General features: G+C 27.9%; 1 protein-coding gene across 1 annotated transcript in view; it reads left to right on the top strand.

Annotated features, from left to right (window-relative positions):
- Positions 1 to 16,557, top strand: part of LOC111618575 (zinc finger protein 83-like) — a gene marked incomplete at its 5' end in the record, with an annotated part of 46,072 nt that extends 29,515 nt beyond the window's left edge. The window contains one exon of the mRNA XM_023360131.1: positions 16,128 to 16,557. Within this exon, the coding sequence (XP_023215899.1) occupies positions 16,128 to 16,438 (311 nt within the window). The remainder of the gene's footprint in view (positions 1 to 16,127) is intronic.
- Positions 16,558 to 21,616: the final 5,059 nt, after the last annotated feature.

Here is a 21,616-nt window from a genome sequence, read left to right as displayed (position 1 = left end):
TATGCCCTGTGCTGAAATAAACATACACGACATTCGCTACGCTGTTAACAGAACACACAACTGGAAGACACCTGGTGTAGACAACATTCACAATTTCTGGTATAAAAAGTTTACATCACTGCACCAGGAACTAGCTAAACATCTAACACACATCATCATCATCAATCCACAAGACATGCCAAAATTTCTTACTCGGGGCATTACCTACATGAAACCTAAAAACAACAAAACATTATAACATATTATATTATGAAATATAAGTGAGAGAGTATTATTATTATCATTATCAACTCGTCTTGATTATATATATAATGTATTCGATAACTTTTACTTTTCCGGCTGTTATATATAAGGGTTGTTATAGAGGGAAGGAGTAGCGATTGGTGAAAAAATGATCCTTCCCAAATTTTTACATGTTTGGACTCAGGACAACTTGAAATTTCAAGATATGCAAAAGATTCGAGGTTTTTTTCTATATGTGTGGATGTTAGACCATGTGTGTGGGGCATGATTTCATTCACCCTGTTTGAAGCCTAATAATTTCTGTGGTCAGAGTGGTTAGAATCAGAGTCAGATGGTTTAACACAGGAGTTAGTTATTAAGCGTCAGAGTGGTTAGAATCAGAGTCAGATGGTTTAACACAGGAGTTAATTATTAAGCGTCAAAGTGGTTGAACTAAATTGTTTTCCCATATACGTTCTAACATCTTAGGCGAGAACATCTTAATGGGTTTTACTGTACTATTATAAAATGAAAAAAAAGTTTACTTTGAGGGTAGAGACAAATTTTATTTTTTTTTAAATTTTGTATGCTAATAACAAGTAAAATATTCATTAAGATATATGACACATGACCACTTTTATGTCTTAACTCTGTTGACCTTTAACTTTAAGAACCAAAATTTAATAGTATTAATGCCCCTTTATACGCAAGCAACAGTGTCACATTTTGTTTCTTAAACTTTACCCATTCTGAGATATTGTTTAATAACTCAGAACAGAAAATAAAAAAGTTAAACAAATTAGACACCAACACATACACGCACACAAATTTTTCCTCTGAATTTTTATTGACTTTTTGAGGGGTTCGAGAGGTCTCCAAACATGTAGATTTGCAAAAAAAGCCTGGAGGGTCAAATTTGATATGATTCCAATACTTTTCCATTTTATATAGATAAGAAGTTGGGAAGTAAAAAGGAGTTGGAGTCGGCAGATTTTTTGACGACTCTGACTCCAGCTAAAATACCAAAACTCCACAGCCCTGATTAAATGTTAAAAGAGTAAGTCACAAACAAAAGGTTGCAAGATTACATAAAAAGTAACTCATGCAATATTTTGCCTAATCTAACTACTCTAGTTACAACTACAAAATGTACTTGTTTCCATTGATCTCTGTGGGTGAAAAGTTTTGTGCTTTAAGAGAACAAAAATATTACTGTATAATGTACAATGATGGAATGATTATCAGTGACTGTGTAAGTTTTGTGGATTTGCTGGATGGTGATGTCAATGACTGCTGATGGGTTCCTTGTGACTTCTTTATTTTCTATGATTTTCACACTTGAATGTTTATCACACCTGTCAAAATGTTACAATCTTGTTAGGTGTCTCTCTTGTATTATATCTTTTTTGTGTCTCAGGTATCTCTCTTCTTACTTTTCATGTTTTTGGACTTTTTATAAATGAATTTCATCTGGGGTTTAATCCATATTTGGGAATGAGTTTGATTCTTCCAACTATGATTTGGAAATGCTGAATAGTGTGTCATCTTGGTTGGGATGAGTTTAATGGAATATATCAATGAATGTTCCTGGTTTAGTTTCTTTGGATTTTAGTTATACAAGTTTCATTTTATATAAAAAATAAATAAAATTCAAATTTTAAATCTATGATTTAGTGAATATTTTTGACTTCATATTTATTTGTTGAACATTCAACTATGAAACAGTCAAATTATCTTTTTCAAAGTCCTAGTTTTTATTTTTAAACCATGCAAATATAAGAACTGAAAGACTTCCTTTACTGAAATTTTTAATTTGCATGCACTGTAATTGAGAAAATTTGAAAAAGAAAGTTTTGCATTAAAAGAAGGAATTTTTCTGTGGGTTTTGATTACCAGTTTATTTTAAACATAATTTTTTGTTAAACATGTTAAGTTAATGAGATTTGATTGTAATAAAATTTTGTTGTTTTTTTATGTTATTTAGATTTATCAACCACTTTGCAATAGTAGTAGCATTATAGTTGCTGTTGTCCCTGCTCAAATTTAGACATCATGATCTACATTGATTAGCTTCATTATAACAGCTAATTATTCTATTACTGCAGTAATTCACAGTAATTCATTTAATTTTTTTATATATTGTAAAATTGAGGAATTAATAATATAGACGTGACAAATTTTCAATTTAATTTTTAAAGATCTAAAGACGACTGCTCAAAGCAGTTGAAAATGCTTATAATGTTTTAATTAGTTTAGTAATTATTGTGGATAAAAAAAGATTTAGTTTTACCCTTTATTTATTTTAACCAGTTTATTTGTTATTGTTGGGTTGCAATTTGAAAAAAATGTAGACCTATAAATTTCCACTGTCCTCTGTTTGTCTATCCTTCCTTAATCTCAAGAATGGCATTAGACAGATGAAAGCTGATTAAACAGATTTTGAAAGCTTACGGGCAGGATGCTCCAATTAACTATATATGTACTTCTGATGCAAATCAAAAGTGACATTATTTCAGTTCAAAAATTTACTTCTGAAAGGAGTTAGATATATGACTGGTATGTCTTTGTTGTTAACAGGAAAAGTAAGAATACAGGGGCAAGACACTGTAGTACTAATTTGAGGTAGAGCATATGGTTTAAATTAAATAGATTAAAAATTTCAGCCTGGCATTATGACGACGTCACATTAAATAATTGTTTGTTTATAATTAATTTTTAGCCAGTATTTCAGTTAAAAATCCAGTAAAACTTCCAATGCACCTCTGGCTATCTTTGCAATAAGATTATCTCTGTAAAAGATAAAATTTTTCATGAAGAGAAATAAACTTAAGCACATTCTTTGAAATTAAACCTCTATAACATGTCCAGTTAACTAAAAGAACCCTCTGACTGTAATCACTTTCAATTTATGAGATTGAGGTTTTAACAAGAAGTTCTCTATTGTGTTGTAAGGTACCAATAGTTAAAGATACAACTAAACAATTGTTGGATTTAAAATGGGCTACTTTACCGTCACTATTAATAATTAAACATTGAGTAATTGATACTAGAAGTAGGTGTTTGGCACCATCTCTTATGAAGTTTAATACTTATAATTAAATTAATATTTATCAAATAATTTAGAATATTCTGAAAGAAGAGAATAGGCCCAGAGCAAGACTCAAATCCACAACTGCTGTTTACTGTGCAGATGCATTGACAGTTACACTACCTGAACCTTTGCTTGATCTTTCATTTCTAGGAAACTTTATTAATTGGAACTCATATAGTTCAAAATCCCATTAGTTCATAACTGTCTTTTTGTCCCAACCAGGGATATAGAGATTTACATTTTTGGAGTTTGGTTAGTTTGAAATATGAAGTGAAAATTCTGTTTGAACTTTGATATGCATATGTTAACTTGTTTGTTTAGATCTAAGTGCCTCCATGCTGTAAGAAAGCAATAGAAAACTCTAACTTGGTCAATATGGCTTTGCTTTTACAGTAATAGATTTTTTAGTGTCACCTTACACATGGACTACCCTTTTTTTCTTGTACCTCATAAAATACAGCTGGTTTTTGGGATTTCAAGATTGGGCTAAACATAGCATATTGAGATATTGGTAGGCTGTAGGCTACTAATTTGGGTGACTTACTACTTTTTGGGTCACTTTAAAAATAATTTTGAGTTCTGCTGCTTTACTTTTTATAAGACCTATCTGGCACAGAATGCTATTTTCTGTTTCCGTAATAAATTACATCAATTACATGGCATTTGGCATATTGTACAGAAATATGTAAATCTCAGATAATTCAAAACTCAATAATTTGAAGTCATAATTATTTTATCCCTTGAATTTTGAACTAACTAGGATTTCCTGTAGTGGTAAAGTAGCCCTATTTAAATCTGACAATAATTTGATTTCATCGTTAAAATATTGGGCTTTGAGATGTTTATATAGGTTAAAGACACAGTCAGATAGATAACCAATTAACAAGTATTCTTATTTATTTTTAAATATGATTTTTCAATCTTCTACAAATGATTGAAATCTCTTGGAACAGAAGGTGGTTGCCTTAGGGAGATTTTACTGTGTTATAATACAGTGGAAACTCAGTTATTCAAACTTGATAGGACCAGAAATCTTTCAGATAATTCATAAACTCCTCTGTTTTTGTTTTGGGTACATCAAGCACTGTGCATTTAAAGTTTCATGAACTATATGTAATACAATTACTATAAGTGAAAATAAATTAATATACTCAAAATTTAACAATGTAAATGTTACATTTATATATGATTTAGTTTCACAACACTATAATTGACAGGTGATGTAGTAATTTCCACTTATGTAGAGAGTTTGGTCTCTCTGTGGTATGTACTGTACAACACTAAACAGTATAGTTTTTTGAAAATTATCTGAATTATCTCAATTATCTGAAAAGAATTTTTTTTTAAATTTTCAGATAATTGAGTTTCTATTGTATATTTTTAAGTAAAAAGAATTGAAAATTCAAAGAAAATTTGAAAAATATTTTTAAAAGAAAAATAGCATTTAAATCTTTTTTAAATTCTATTATATTAAATATATTATATTAAATTTCTATTATATTAAATATAAATTAAAGATTTTAAATCTTTAATAAAAAACATACATATATAAGACATTAAAAGTTTTAGGAATTTAGTTTTTAATACTGTAAATGTCTTTTGAGACTAAACTCATCTCATTATCAAATTATAATAAGACACTCAAGTACAAGCATAACACTTTTCCGGCAAAGGAATTGTTATATGACACTTTTTCAACTCAATTTATACAGTAAGTCTGCCTGAGGTCAATGTAGAACTTTTTATCATTTTAAAAAATGGAATGCAACCTTTGTTCTGTAATGCTTTTGGAAATTTAAATCATGGTACATCCAGGTTTTATTTATTTATTTTTTTTATGTCAGCTTGACAATCAAAATTAAAACTGGTTATGTCAAATTACATAGTAAAGTACAACATAAATTATAGTATAATTAGTAAATGTCTGTGTTCCAACCAGTTCGTTGTCATAGAATATCTACCATGCCACGTGATAGTTGATACACATTTCATCTCTAGTGACTTTATACATTTCTAGGATTTTTATTAATCTTATATGTTTTTATTGAAGACTTTTTAAATTAATTTAGTTTCTCCTAGATTTGCTGTTACCCCTAGGGCTATGTGGCATAACAGATTAAAACCATTACTGGTTTGTTGTGAGCAATTTGTAGTTGTGCTCTTTGAGTCTTGTGCTTAGTGATTGATTCATGTATCTATGTAAACTAGTGTATACTTGAATCTATTATTGGAAATGAGAATGCTATCAACTCCCAATGCTCTTTTAACATCAACTTCATCTTTGTCGTTAGGTAATAATTTGTGCACCATTGGGTTATGACAGTAGCTAATGTTTACATTTAAGAATCTGATTATCGTATTATAAATCAACTTAAGCCAACAGTCATAATCTGCTATCAAACTATCTGAATTGAGCTGTTTATTCACTGTTGTATGCTTAGGTGGACCTCCTTAGATTTTACAGTATGTTTGTGTTAAGTGCTGTATCACTTTTTGGAGTAACCATGTGTTGTCACAATGTTTTGTATATGCTCTATTCTTTTCCAGGTATCATTTATGTTGCAACATTGCATTGAGGCTGTTATAATTACTGATGGGCCACCACTTTAAATAGAAAGTAGTCATTGTAACATGCTGGAATAAATAAAGGTTTATAATTGCATTTATAGTATATCCCCATGGTGATATTTCCATCATTGAGTTCTCTGTTAAAGTCTAAAAAATAAACTTGTAAGTCTAAACTTATACTTTTTATCTAACACATTAAGACATTTACATGTCAAAGATTTTAATGTATATTGAAATTGTTAATCTGATATTTTATTATATATATCACAGATCGTGCTGCATAGTGCCAAAATTGCCACTTGGCGATATTTTTATTAAATTGGCAATACTTGGCAATAAAAATATAATATGGGTGATAGCAAGTGGCGATAAAATCCTAGTCTGCTTGTTTCGATATTTGGCTTGAAATTTAATCACAAAATCACACTTCAGGAAAAACAGTAAAATGTCAAGCTTCTGTACAATGGGAGTCCCATGCACCACACCACAATTTTATCACATCACACAGCAAGTTTGGGAAGAAAAGTAGGATGTGACATCGAGATCCAAAAGCAGTTTTGTGCAATGTTGCTCAGTATTTCCAGATTGGTATTTTTAATCAACCAACAGAAGTTTTGGGGAATTTTTTGGGATGACTTTTTTTACTTTGATCTTTTTTCAGTAGACTAAAACAAAAATTTTGACATGACAAAACCTTGAAATACTGTTTAAACATTGTGATCAAATGTGCTATTTGGAATTATCCATTAAAAAATTATTCAAAAATGATTCCTATTGCTAACAAGGGACGGTCAAATGTTTAGGTCTCTGATTCAAATGAAACTTAGTGAGCATGTAGCCCTAAACACAACCAGCTCATTAATAGGACCCACTTCTCAAGTGTTTTCAAAAATTGGATCTCTGAAAGTTTAGTGTTAGTTCATAAATCTTTGAAAGTTTAAATTCCCAGAATGGTGATAGCCAAGTGAATAAGGCACTGGGTAATGGAGCTAGATGATATAGGTTCAGAATTTTAAACATTATAAAACAAGAGAAAAAATTGTGATGTCATTCCTTGTTTAGTGAAAACTAGTCTCTGTAGATTTAACTCTTTTTGTTGTTAAATAAAACTTTTATTTCTTCACGTTTATTTTCACATATTTTACATGATAAGTCTTCACAAGCAAAAAAAGACAATTGATATGAAAATAGGGTAGCAAGTTGCGGTGCTTTATCTTTTCAATTGTTAATATTTTCTCATGTGCTCATATTTGTTACACTTTAAATTTTACAATACACTATATCTAAAATAAATATGAAGAAAATTTTATTTAATAACGTAAGAGTTAAATTTACAGAGGCTTGTTTTCCGTAAACAAGAAATGACGCCACAATTTTTAATCTCTTCTTTTATAAGCTTTAAACATGAGAAATAATAATAATAATATGGTAAAACAATAAAATAATGTTATACAGAAAAACTAAGCTAAAATTTTGAAAGATTGGACCTACATCAACTAACTCTAGTGCTTAGTGTTTTATTCACTCTGCTATTGCCACTCTTGGATATGAAACTTTTTGACTTATAAGCTAAACACTAAATTTTCAGAAGCCGATTTTTTGGAAATGCTTGAAAAGTGGTTCTTATTATTTTGACAAGATGCTGTTTGTGTTTAAGGCTATGTATATGCTCAGGACCGTGCAGTAGATCATCTCAGTATGATGCAAGTCTTCGAAATGCCATCTTTGCCACCCCTTAAATGCTACTTAAACTGCCCCCTTACGGTGCTGCCTGATGCAGCCGCATCTCTGCATCATAGCACGGCACGGTCCTGTATATGCTCACAACATTTTGTTAGAATCAGAGACCCAATGTCTGGCCCTCTCCTTGTAAGTAGTGACAGTTTAACATGTTATTTTTGCTTTCCAGATGGAAAACTGATAAGGTTACAAGCATCTGCATTAAGTAGTTAAAACTGGTGGCAATAAATAATTTGAAGTGGTGAAAAAAGTTTAAAACTGGCAAAATGGTGGTGATATTTTTAAATATTTTTAGAGCAATCCCCTGATATATATATATATATCAGGTCAAACTCAATATATATTGAGTTTGATCTATATTTATTATATTATATTATATTATATTATATTAAAGTGTGGGACGCTGGAGGTATAACAAGGTCATACCTCTTTTTCTCTGCAACAGTTTGGTGAAAACTGTCCACTTGTCAGTGGATGGCTTGTNTTTCAGAATTCAGTGTACAGTACTGATTATTGCTAGTATTTATCAATAAGGAATTTTATAATTAAAAATATTAAAAGAGTATATTCAGATTGTCTTTCAGGAAATGTTACATATACATACCACTTTATCTTACATATTAGTTGTACAGTCATTTTTGATGTAATTTTGTGCTTTTATTTTTTTTAATATATTAGATTGCCATTTAATTCTTCCTATCTTTTTTTTTTTTTTATTCTAAACTTAAGCATACTGGTACAATCATGATGCAAGGAGAAATCATACAACTTATCCATTAAGATAAAACATAAAAATACACATAATGTATAAATAAAAATAAAATACAAAGGTAAATTTTAAACTTAAATTTAAAAGTGGGAGAACTATCCAAAGAAAAAATTGTAAGTAAAAAAACTAGACTATATTTTATCTAGAAAGCAAAAAAGAAAGAATCAGATTAGTGTCTTATCCACAAATTGGATAGACTCCCAAATAACCAAAGCTAACTTCTGGTTAAATAACCTGCAACCACATACCCAGGATGCAATTAACATAAAATCACCAGCCACTTTATACTATGAACCTAAAATAAAAGTAAATCACATTACCACAAAGCAAACATCATAATATAAACAAATTAACCTTTTTAATAAAAATAAATACCTTGAAAAAAGAATCAGAATCACAGATTACTTTCACAAAACTATTAAATGAAAAGGAAGTAACACCAAAATCTCACATAATTTTGAGGAAAAAAAAAACAAATTGCTATCACGTGATATGCATCCAATAATGAATCAACTGTACCACCATGCAAATGTCCCTTCTGTAATTACATAAAAAACTCAATGAGTTACATCTAACTTGTATTAATACTGCCATAACATTACAAGAGAGATTATTGTTATAAACAAAGCAGCCAAAAAAAAGATTTATTCAAATTTTTATACCACCAGCAATAGATGCTTGATCATATGCCATTAATATACTAATTACATTACACCTTACTTTCCCAGCACTAGTTTAATCAAAATACACATTAAAGAAAAGAACTGAGTTCTAATGGTAGAACTATAATCACTATTTGTAAATTTAAAAATAACAGTTATAGTTCTATCATTTTTATGCAGTCATTCTGCAAAAATATAGTAATAATTTTTTGTATTGGTTTTAAAAAAGTTGATATTAAGCCAAACGATTGCCTAATTAGATCGAGCTGTATTACCACTACTATAAATAATTAAATTCTAAGTAATTTGAACTAGAGATAGGCATTAGGTGCCATCTCTTATTAAATTTAATAATTATAATTAAATTAATATTTACTAAATAATTTAGAATATTCTGGAAGAAAAGAATCAGCCCAGAGTGGGACTTGAAATCTGCAACTTCCACTTACTTTGAGGATATGTTGCCAATTACACTACCCAGACCTCTGTCTGATCCTTTGCTTCCAGACATATTTAATTTTGGATATAACCATCAGACTGAGGATAACTCCTATGTCCGCAGCCTATAATTACGACTAGGACACTCAGCTAGTTATTGCTTTATCCTGGCATAGTGTGTTTGTTTGTGTGTGTATATATATATATAAGATATATATATATATATATATAGAACATTGAGCTTTAAGATGTTTAAAGATAGATATATATATATATCTTTAAACATCTTAAAGCTCAATGTTTTTTTAATAATAAGCCAAATAATTGCTGTAATGAATTGGGTACTTTACTGCTACTATATTAATAATTAAATTTTAAGTAATTTGGTACTGTAGGTAAGCATTAGGCACCATCTCTTATTAAATTTAATAGTATTATCACATTATCAGATTTAGAAAATTATACATTATCAGATATAGATTACATTATCAAATTCAGAAAATTTAGTAGAATAAACTGACAAAGTAAAGGGCAGTACAGTATAGTTTTTTTATTTTAGACAAACCTGAATCTGAAAATAATTTTATTATTTCTCTTTAATTGTGAACTATTTAATGGAATCTACTCAGTTGAATTTTAATACTTAATTTTTTAATAAAGACAGAATTATTTATTTCATTTGGTTTATTTATTTATGAAATTTCTCATAATAATAAAGAACCATGTATTTATCCTATCAAATACATTTGCCTATGTTTATAATTATATTACAGAATAATTTTTACTTTACTATCATGAAATGCACAATATGTAATGAAATAAAAAAGAATTATTCTGTAAAATGGTCACCAGAATACAAGTAATTACTATATTTATTATAATAAACAGCATGCTGTTCATAACATTTTCATTTCACATCTACACTGTTTATTAGAAGGCATATTCATATTGGATTTATTCAAATAATAGTCACAACTATTATTAAAACAATCAAATTTTTGTTCTAACTATTATTCAGGGGCAGCTATTATTTTATGGTATCAAAATTACATCTTGTGCAGTACTGATTATTGCTAGTATTTATCAATAAGGAATTTTATAATTAAAAATATTAAAAGAGTATATTCAGATTGTCTTTCAGGAAATGTTACATATACATACCACTTTATCTTACATATTAGTTGTACAGTCATTTTTGATGTAATTTTGTGCTTTTATTTTTTTTAATATATTAGATTGCCATTTAATTCTTCCTATCTTTTTTTTTTTTTTATTCTAAACTTAAGCATACTGGTACAATCATGATGCAAGGAGAAATCATACAACTTATCCATTAAGATAAAACATAAAAATACACATAATGTATAAATAAAAATAAAATACAAAGGTAAATTTTAAACTTAAATTTAAAAGTGGGAGAACTATCCAAAGAAAAAATTGTAAGTAAAAAAACTAGACTATATTTTATCTAGAAAGCAAAAAAGAAAGAATCAGATTAGTGTCTTATCCACAAATTGGATAGACTCCCAAATAACCAAAGCTAACTTCTGGTTAAATAACCTGCAACCACATACCCAGGATGCAATTAACATAAAATCACCAGCCACTTTATACTATGAACCTAAAATAAAAGTAAATCACATTACCACAAAGCAAACATCATAATATAAACAAATTAACCTTTTTAATAAAAATAAATACCTTGAAAAAAGAATCAGAATCACAGATTACTTTCACAAAACTATTAAATGAAAAGGAAGTAACACCAAAATCTCACATAATTTTGAGGAAAAAAAAAACAAATTGCTATCACGTGATATGCATCCAATAATGAATCAACTGTACCACCATGCAAATGTCCCTTCTGTAATTACATAAAAAACTCAATGAGTTACATCTAACTTGTATTAATACTGCCATAACATTACAAGAGAGATTATTGTTATAAACAAAGCAGCCAAAAAAAAGATTTATTCAAATTTTTATACCACCAGCAATAGATGCTTGATCATATGCCATTAATATACTAATTACATTACACCTTACTTTCCCAGCACTAGTTTAATCAAAATACACATTAAAGAAAAGAACTGAGTTCTAATGGTAGAACTATAATCACTATTTGTAAATTTAAAAATAACAGTTATAGTTCTATCATTTTTATGCAGTCATTCTGCAAAAATATAGTAATAATTTTTTGTATTGGTTTTAAAAAAGTTGATATTAAGCCAAACGATTGCCTAATGAATCAAGCTACTTTACTGCTAGTATTAACAATTAAATTTTAAGTAATTTGCTACTAGAGGTAGGCATTAGGTGCCATCTCTTATTAAATTTAATAATTATAATTAAATTAATATTTACTAAATAATTTAGAATATTCTGGAAGAAAAGAATCAGCCCAGAGTGGGACTTGAAATCTGCAACTTCCACTTACTTTGAGGATATGTTGCCAATTACACTACCCAGACCTCTGTCTGATCCTTTGCTTCCAGACATATTTAATTTTGGATATAACCATCAGACTGAGGATAACTCCTATGTCCGCAGCCTATAATTACGACTAGGACACTCAGCTAGTTATTGCTTTATCCTGGCATAGTGTGTTTGTTTGTGTGTGTATATATATATATATATATCTTTATAGAACATTGAGCTTTAAGATGTTTAAAGATAGATATATATATATATCTTTAAACATCTTAAAGCTCAATGTTTTTTTAATAATAAGCCAAATAATTGCTGTAATGAATTGGGTACTTTACTGCTACTATATTAATAATTAAATTTTAAGTAATTTGGTACTGTAGGTAAGCATTAGGCACCATCTCTTATTAAATTTAATAGTATTATCACATTATCAGATTTAGAAAATTATACATTATCAGATATAGATTACATTATCAAATTCAGAAAATTTAGTAGAATAAACTGACAAAGTAAAGGGCAGTACAGTATAGTTTTTTTATTTTAGACAAACCTGAATCTGAAAATAATTTTATTATTTCTCTTTAATTGTGAACTATTTAATGGAATCTACTCAGTTGAATTTTAATACTTAATTTTTTAATAAAGACAGAATTATTTATTTCATTTGGTTTATTTATTTATGAAATTTCTCATAATAATAAAGAACCATGTATTTATCCTATCAAATACATTTGCCTATGTTTATAATTATATTACAGAATAATTTTTACTTTACTATCATGAAATGCACAATATGTAATGAAATAAAAAAGAATTATTCTGTAAAATGGTCACCAGAATACAAGTAATTACTATATTTATTATAATAAACAGCATGCTGTTCATAACATTTTCATTTCACATCTACACTGTTTATTAGAAGGCATATTCATATTGGATTTATTCAAATAATAGTCACAACTATTATTAAAACAATCAAATTTTTGTTCTAACTATTATTCAGGGGCAGCTATTATTTTATGGTATCAAAATTACATCTTGTGTGCTGTGTTGGTAAATGTTAACTTAATTTTATAATTTTGTGCTAATTAATGTTCATTCTAAAAATATATACAGTAATCTTGTATAGTTCTGGTAAATTTGTTTTTTTATAATTAAATAAGTTTAATTAGTTCTGTGATAATTAGATATTATCTTCATGGATCTCTCATACAAAGGAAAGCTTCTTTTTAAAGGAGAGCCATCTTTATTATTTTAAATAGAAATCCATTTTAGGTGTGCTCCTCATCAATCTGTTCTAGAAAACATTACATTGATATGTACTGTACATAAAGTAAATAAATATATAAAAAAACATAATACAGTAATTCTTAAAAAATCTAACCTTGTTAGAATTACTGTATTATGTTTTTATACTGATAGAGTTACTTACTATGTACTATAAATTACTTATTTTATTATTTTTACTATTTATAAAATTATTTTCTTTAGTTTTCCCTTGTATGATAGATTTGTGAAGGTAATATCTAATTATCATAGAACTAATGAAACTCTAGATCAGAAGTTAATACAACAACTATATAGAGTTTTTAATTTTTTAATTAAACAAATGCATATATGTTCGTAATACCTAAGACTATTATTCAAGGATCACTATTATTTTTATTTTTTGGGAGTTATGACTATTATGCAAGGGTGACAATTAAGGGAATAAATCAGGTAACTTTTATTTGCTTCATTATTATTTGAACAAGGCAACAGTCAAAACACTTAAATTTTATTTCAACATATGATGATAAATACGTTTCAATAGATCTATAGAAATTACAGTAGCAATGACAGTTCTAAATAGAATGTGCAATTTTTCAGTTTGCAGTTGGCCTTATCTTCCTCCAATACATATCACATTTATTATTACAGGACAGTGTCTACATTTTTTTTCATCTTTCAATTGCACTATTTATTAGAATAAGTAATATAAGATATAAGCACAGAAAATATTGTTTAGTGTCTTATGTAATTTATATTCTAATTTGTAAAACTGTACATATTAATTACTCTTTACTTCTAAGCATATCTAATAAATTTGTAATGAATTGATGATATAGCATGTTATTTAAGAAGGACTGAACAATAATTTTAAATAATATATTGTATTTATTAAAATATTTTTATTTATATAACACAGAAATTATATTTTCTCATTGATCTTTAACAAAGTTGTTTTAATCATAGTAATTGCACATTTAATAATACACTAAAAATATTAATTCTGAGAAAGACAGAAGTATTCTCAATAAATAAAGTTTTCTCAATCAAAATAGAATACAGATTTAAAATTTTCTTTAAAATATCACATTAGGTTAGACTACACTTAGAAATAAAACTTTAAACAAAATAAGTTAAACACAAAAATAAATAGTTTTAATAATAATTATTTAAAATAGTTTCATCTATGTTTAAGATATTTTGTTTAAATGTCATGTTTGACTTGTAAGTAATGAATTATGCATGGTATTTGAGTAAAATTTTAAATCTGTATTCTGTTTAGAGTGAAGAAGCCATAAATTGTAAGAGAGGTGAAAATACTCTCAATCAATTTTATTTTTTTAATGTATTATTAGATTGTGTATAGTTTGTTACAATTAAAAGATTTGTTTACATTTAACCTTAGTAATTGAGCTATGTATATATTTTAATATTTATGTGTCTTATATCAATATTAATGAATATTTCAGGATCAAGTCAAAATGTGAAGAGAAAATCACCGCAATGCCCAATCTGTGGGAAAGGATTTTGTGGTCAACAAGCTCTTACAAGACATATGAATTGTCATCGAATTCAAAAAGTCAATTATCATTGTAATATCTGTGGCCGGACTTATACCCGCATAACAAGTCTGTATCGGCACAAAATGATTCATGAGGGATCTTATAATTACGGTTGCAATTTATGTTCAAAAAAATTTAATCGTTCTGCATCTCTGCAACGGCATATACAAGTGAAACATTCAGATTTATATCTGTAAATCAAAATTGAAAATTAAACTCTTTATATATCATATTTTTAAATATATCATATTATAGTTTTAAATAAAGTTATTAATATTGTAGTCTGTGTTAATTCTTTAATTAAGAGAAAAATGGTAATTCATTATTATTATGTTGGGTTTAGTGAGATATACTCGGTTCACACCGGTGGCTGTGTACTATGCCAGACCAGAGTTAAGGCATAGCAACCAAAAACAAAAATTAAATAAATGTGTCAGTGTCTGTATTCAGGAATTATACTGTTATGTTTGTTTCGAGTTTTGTGATGGTGTAGTAAGTACGGATGATAAACTTGTTCATTTCTATTGTCCATTTCATCCATTGACGTTGTTTTCCAGCCTTTGTGGTCTGTGGATACATTGCCACAGAAACACCAAGGCTAGGTTGATTCCTCACATCTGTTGAGGGCATTGCAGTAGCCATGCTTGGACCGGTGCTGCTTTTGCCACCGGTAACCAAGGGAGACTGTGGCCTATTTTTCGAACATGAGCCTCTGCCTAACCCACGAACGCAGATCTTGTTAATCCAGGCAACGTCTGAGCTGGTATCATACTTAGATCTGGTTACTACCATGATAAATATCTCCACAGAATGTGGGTATGGTCATTCTTAGCTTCATTTCTCCCCATAGACCTTACTGGCAGGGGTGTCCCTCCAGGAGCTTGTGCTCCAGCCTGCATTGCCCTATGGATCAGTAAAATTACTGGGCTCTCCTACCACGACCGGGTGGTGACCACGGGAGAGTTATTATTATTATTATATTTATGTAAATGAATTTTAATTTAACCACAAGCCAGTATTATAGCATTTTATAAAATGTTTAAATTAAAAACTTTAAATAATCACAATATAAATAAAATTATTTCTTATAACATTTTCTCAAAATTAATAATTTTAATATTGTTTAGTATTTTACAAATTAAAAAAAAAACAGGCTAAAATTAATCTCTAAATTAAAGTATCTTAATTTTTTAAGGTGAATTACTAAAACATTTCATTTATTAAATAAATTTATTAATGTTGGTTATTTGGCTCTTAAATTTATGTTTTAAAATATAAATATCATTTAAAGTTTATTAATTAAGTTTTTAAAATAATACATTATGACACTTAATTTAATTATAAGGCTAATATTATATACTTTCTTTGTATTTTAGGTTCAGATAACTTCCTTGCTACACCTTATAAACAGAAAGAAAAATCAACACAATGTCCTGAATGTGGAAAAGTTTTATGCACTCAACAGGTACTTACAAGACATATGAATTGTCATCGGACTGTTAAAGAAAAATATTGTTGTAATATATGTGGTCGAACTTACACCTGGATAACCAGTCTTCACCATCATATGAAAGTACATGAAGGACCACTCCCTCATTCCTGTCATCTTTGTTCAAGAAGTTTTGCCTATGTCTCTCATTTAAAACAACATTTAGAAAAATATCATTATTCACTCACTCCTCAATAAAACTGATTGTTCATAATTAGATTGAGTTTTATGCAATTTTAAGTTTAATGTGTTTTTTTATTCAAAAATCAGATCATTACTTGAAATTGATTTTTTTTCATCTCATAGTTAAGTGAACACAACAATATTNAGAATTTCTATATATAAAATAATTCACATCATTTTGTACAAACAAGCAAATTTTATATTTTTCAAAAGTGATATTTGAAGTTGGATATTTAAAATTTATGAAATACATTATGTATTTTACATTAGTTTTCTACAGTTTACAATATAAATTGTAGGATTATATAAAACAGCATCAAAGATTAAAACATTTTGCTAAAAAATGCTGATTAGAAAAAGATTAAGTTACTAATTATTCAAGAATGTCTGTCATCATCTGTTTCTATCAAATTTATCTGTAATAATTAGTTTTTAAATTGTTAAATAATTTAATTAAACAAATTCTCATCTTATTTTTGGTAAAATTATTATTTTTATAGTAAAATAACTAAATTGTATTATTATTATACTGTATATGAATATTACTGTTATCATTTCCTTACTTTTATTATTAATATTTTATAAGCATTTTCAATAAATATATTATTATTTAATGATGATTTGTCATTAATGCATTATCTATTATTTACATAAAATACATTTCGCAAAATTCATACATATGTGTTGACTTAGATGACACTAAATGAGTTGATTGTATCTTATTTAAATATTAAACATTTAAAACAAATGTATGAATCAGTAATAATCAAACATTTATTTAAAAAATGTAAAGCATATTATGCTCTTTTTAAGTAATGTTAAAATTATCTAGTTCATAGTTGAGAATTTGTCATTGTATTTCATAATTTTTTCATCTATGTCTTCAGTTATTATCATAGTAAAATTATCTCTCCATCCTTTAATGGATAGATAAGTGTACTGTGGTGGTTTAGTACTTCAACCTTTAATGCTAAAAGCTTTTTTTATAGTTCATTTAAGAAATGAAGCTATCACAATTATATTTTTTTCCTAACTTTTTGTCTATATTTCTTTTTCTTTTATTCATGGGGAATTTGCTTTTCAATATACTTCTATTTTTTTATTCTTCAAACATTAAATATCTGTATACATTCTGTGACATGTCTTATGCATATCCTATTATAATTTGTATTATAATTGGTTTTCATCCAGCTTTTTTATTAGATAACTTTTATATATTTATTTTTATTAATAATTAATGATTTAATCATTATTTAGAAAAGTTTATTTATAAATTAATTTATTTAAAGTTCACAAAACTTTGCACCATATTTACTACTATTTATTAAATTTTATTTAATAAAATATATTTTTACCCCTGAAATAAGCAGTGATTTATTTTATTTATTTGTAAACTTTTCTAAAGCAAAATTTATTAAGAATTTCAAATTGTTAACATTACCATTTGGGTTTATTTCTGTTTTATGATAAGTATTTTCTAATAAAATCTGCAATTGACTTATTTTTTAACATTAATGTGTGAAAATTTTGCATTTATTTACTGTTTCATGTTGTTTATTGTTTTATTTAGGTTAGGAATTGTAAATATAAGTAAAATTGTGTATCAATTGTAATCTTATTTTTAATAATTTTCCATTTAATAAATTTATTTTATTCATTTATATATTTAACTTGGTTTTTTCCTTACTAAATTTTAGGAGTTTGTGAAAAATCTCAAAATTTTACTGTTACTTTTGCATACACTCAAAATAATTTGTTAATTATAAATTTAAAAGAAAACCAGTATATGTTTGTTATAAAATATTATGCATATAGTATGATAGCTAATACAGAACAGGTGGAAAATAACTAGGCATTGAGAAATCACTATAGTTTTTGTAATAATGCAATCATAATAAAATTTGTGTGCACATGTACATTATTTAATGGAATTTTATACTTCCTGCTTTGGTGATGTGGACAATGACCAAGAGAGGCTACATGTGCAGTGGCAAAAAAATATGGCTGATCACTTGTCTGTACAGAAAAGAGTGTAGATTGCTGCACACTGTGAGGTGTGAAAATCAGTAGTTGCTGTGTAGTGATGATGGTGTATAGCAAAAGGACATCATGCCACAATGTGTCTGGAAACAAACAAGAATTGTCATTTGAAGCTAAAATGATCACAGGTTCATTTGTGGATGTACAGAGAAGTGGCTGTCCATCCACATCACAATCTGAGGAAAATGTCATTGGTGAATGATGTTGATGCCTACACTGAATTTTAAGGTATGCATTTATATTTCCATTTAATAAGATATATGCCAATTAATTTTCACCATCTTTGCATTAGCAATATAGAAATTATAGTGATTTCTCAATCCCTAGTTACCTTCTACCCTCCTTATATGAAATTTTACTATATTCTTAAATTACAGATTCCTAATAATTAACCACCATCTTATTAAACATTAAAAGTACTAAAAAATAATTGAGAAGTCAAGGGGGTTTATGATTCCAATTAACTAATTATTATTATTTTTTGCATTATTAAATAGAGTATTAGCAAGAGAGTTATGTTATAGGCCTCATAAAAAGATGAATTTCTGAGTTATAAATTTAAAATATTTTAATCATGTTCTTAGCTAATATTTAAAAATGTAAGACAATAGCCAGATGGCTGATTGATTGAGGTGATTAAGGCAACAGCTTATCACACTGGGAGACCCATGATCAAAACCAAGAAATTATATCTAGGAATTGTTTAAGGTGCTGTCCTAGACAAATTGTGCATCATTCTCTCATTAGCTAACCAAATCTGTTAAAAGTACAGAAAAAAAGCACTTTTACTAATCACATGACAAAGTCAAAATGAAAATATATAAGTAAGACAAAAATTTTATAGCATTTCAAACTGTAAAATATCATAATATAACCAATATAATCACACCTTAATCAATATCATCAATATCACATTTTTCAGTAATACTGTATTAGAAACAAACTAAAAACAAAAATCAGTATAAATGTTGGAACACAGTAAACCATTAAATTTCAGTGAGTAGAATCTGAAGCAAACTCATAAACTAGGCTGAAAACTTTTTTCTAATACAGTATTAGTGGAAAATATAAGGAATGTGATATTGATTCATGTAAAATATATTTNGCTTATGAATTTTTTTATAATTTTGTTTCTGTTACTTAAAAATAATATATCTTTGTTTATAGAATTTTATGTAAATATTATTTTCAAATTTATAATAATAAAATTTATAAGTTTTGCTCATATATTGATCTAACTTTCCAGTGTGAATACAAAAGATTGATTATATATATATATATATATTGAGCATATCTGAAATATCTGGTTTATAAAATGTAAAAATATTTCATAAGCTGTATTCAATCAGAACATCTTGAAAATCATCTCATTGTTATCCAGTGGCTCTTTCAGATACTATGGATGAAAAATTATTCTCCTGTAGAAACTAATTTGAGAAGTACAATTCTTGAAACAGTTGCAAAGATGAAAGAAAAACAATGTCGAGAGAAATTTAGAACAAAACTAAATGACATGTTATAATGTCTGTTAGACGGGTTACTTTGGAAGTATTGTAGACAAAGGAGGAAAAGCAGAAAACAGAACCTAGAACAATTCATTTCATTTATTGCATATACCTTATAATGTTGATGCACAGTTGCTCTGTCAATACCTGTTCGTGTTGCCAACTCCTACAGACACCATTGTTTGTTGTCCTGTAAGCATTGGGCAATAACAGCAAAGCAACAATGGCACGAACAGTCAGCATCTGGTACGAGGCATATCAGAAATTGCTACTCTTTCATGTTCAAAAGCTACTACCCAACTTGCAACAGTTCTGTATAGGAGAGCATGCTCGTCAACAGCTTCTACAAACTGTGCATGGCATTCCCTCATGTTTTACCCATTAAGCACTGCAATTTTTACGTATACATGCTGTTTCAGTCAATCACATCCATACTGAATGACAGTCAAAAACGAACTTTGTGTTCTGCTTCTGTTGATGCTTCTGACTTTGTGTTCTGCTTCTGTTGATGTTTTGGAACAACCATCTAGCAGTGCCATTGTGCAAAAATACATCTTTATGTCATAGCTGTACATTGGAAAATATGGATTGCAGCNGTATTAGAAACAAACTAAAAACAAAAATCAGTATAAATGTTGGAACACAGTAAACCATTAAATTTCAGTGAGTAGAATCTGAAGCAAACTCATAAACTAGGCTGAAAACTTTTTTCTAATACAGTATTAGTGGAAAATATAAGGAATGTGATATTGATTCATGTAAAATATATTTTTAATTACAAATTATTTAAAGAATTCATCATTTAAATGAATGTTTATCTTTCAAATATACATAATTTCAGAAATATCTATAATTTTTTTATTTTGAGATTTTGGTTTGAAAAGCCTGTTTGGACAAGAAAGAAGAATTTCAGAATTTTTTAAATTTTATTTTAATATTGTTTCAAGTGTAATAAGTTTCTATGTAATTTAGTAATGTTTCATTTATAAAAGAATAACTTATCAGCTATATATATTATTTAAGATAAATTGTATTATTATTTTTTCAAATTAGATAATTTGTAATTTATCTTAATAAAATAGTAAGTGACATATGTATATATATTTATAAGTTATGGCAACAATTTTTGTGCAGGCAAATGCATTGTTACACAAACATTTCAAAATACACATATGAAAGGGCACAATGTACTCTACCAATAATGTCTGTTAGACGGGTTACTTTGGAAGTATTGTAGACAAAGGAGGAAAAGCAGAAAACAGAACCTAGAACAATTCATTTCATTTATTGCATATACCTTATAATGTTGATGCACAGTTGCTCTGTCAATACCTGTTCGTGTTGCCAACTCCTACAGACACCATTGTTTGTTGTCCTGTAAGCATTGGGCAATAACAGCAAAGCAACAATGGCACGAACAGTCAGCATCTGGTACGAGGCATATCAGAAATTGCTACTCTTTCATGTTCAAAAGCTACTACCCAACTTGCAACAGTTCTGTATAGGAGAGCATGCTCGTCAACAGCTTCTACAAACTGTGCATGGCATTCCCTCATGTTTTACCCATTAAGCACTGCAATTTTTACGTATACATGCTGTTTCAGTCAATCACATCCATACTGAATGACAGTCAAAAACGAACTTTGTG

This window comes from Centruroides sculpturatus, unplaced genomic scaffold (assembly GCF_000671375.1).
Source record: "Centruroides sculpturatus isolate CEXI.00-Female unplaced genomic scaffold, Cexi_2.0 scaffold42, whole genome shotgun sequence".
Lineage (NCBI taxonomy): Eukaryota > Metazoa > Arthropoda > Arachnida > Scorpiones > Buthidae > Centruroides > Centruroides sculpturatus.
Note: the sequence above shows the minus strand (reverse complement) of the source record. Positions and strands in the feature narration are given on the sequence as shown.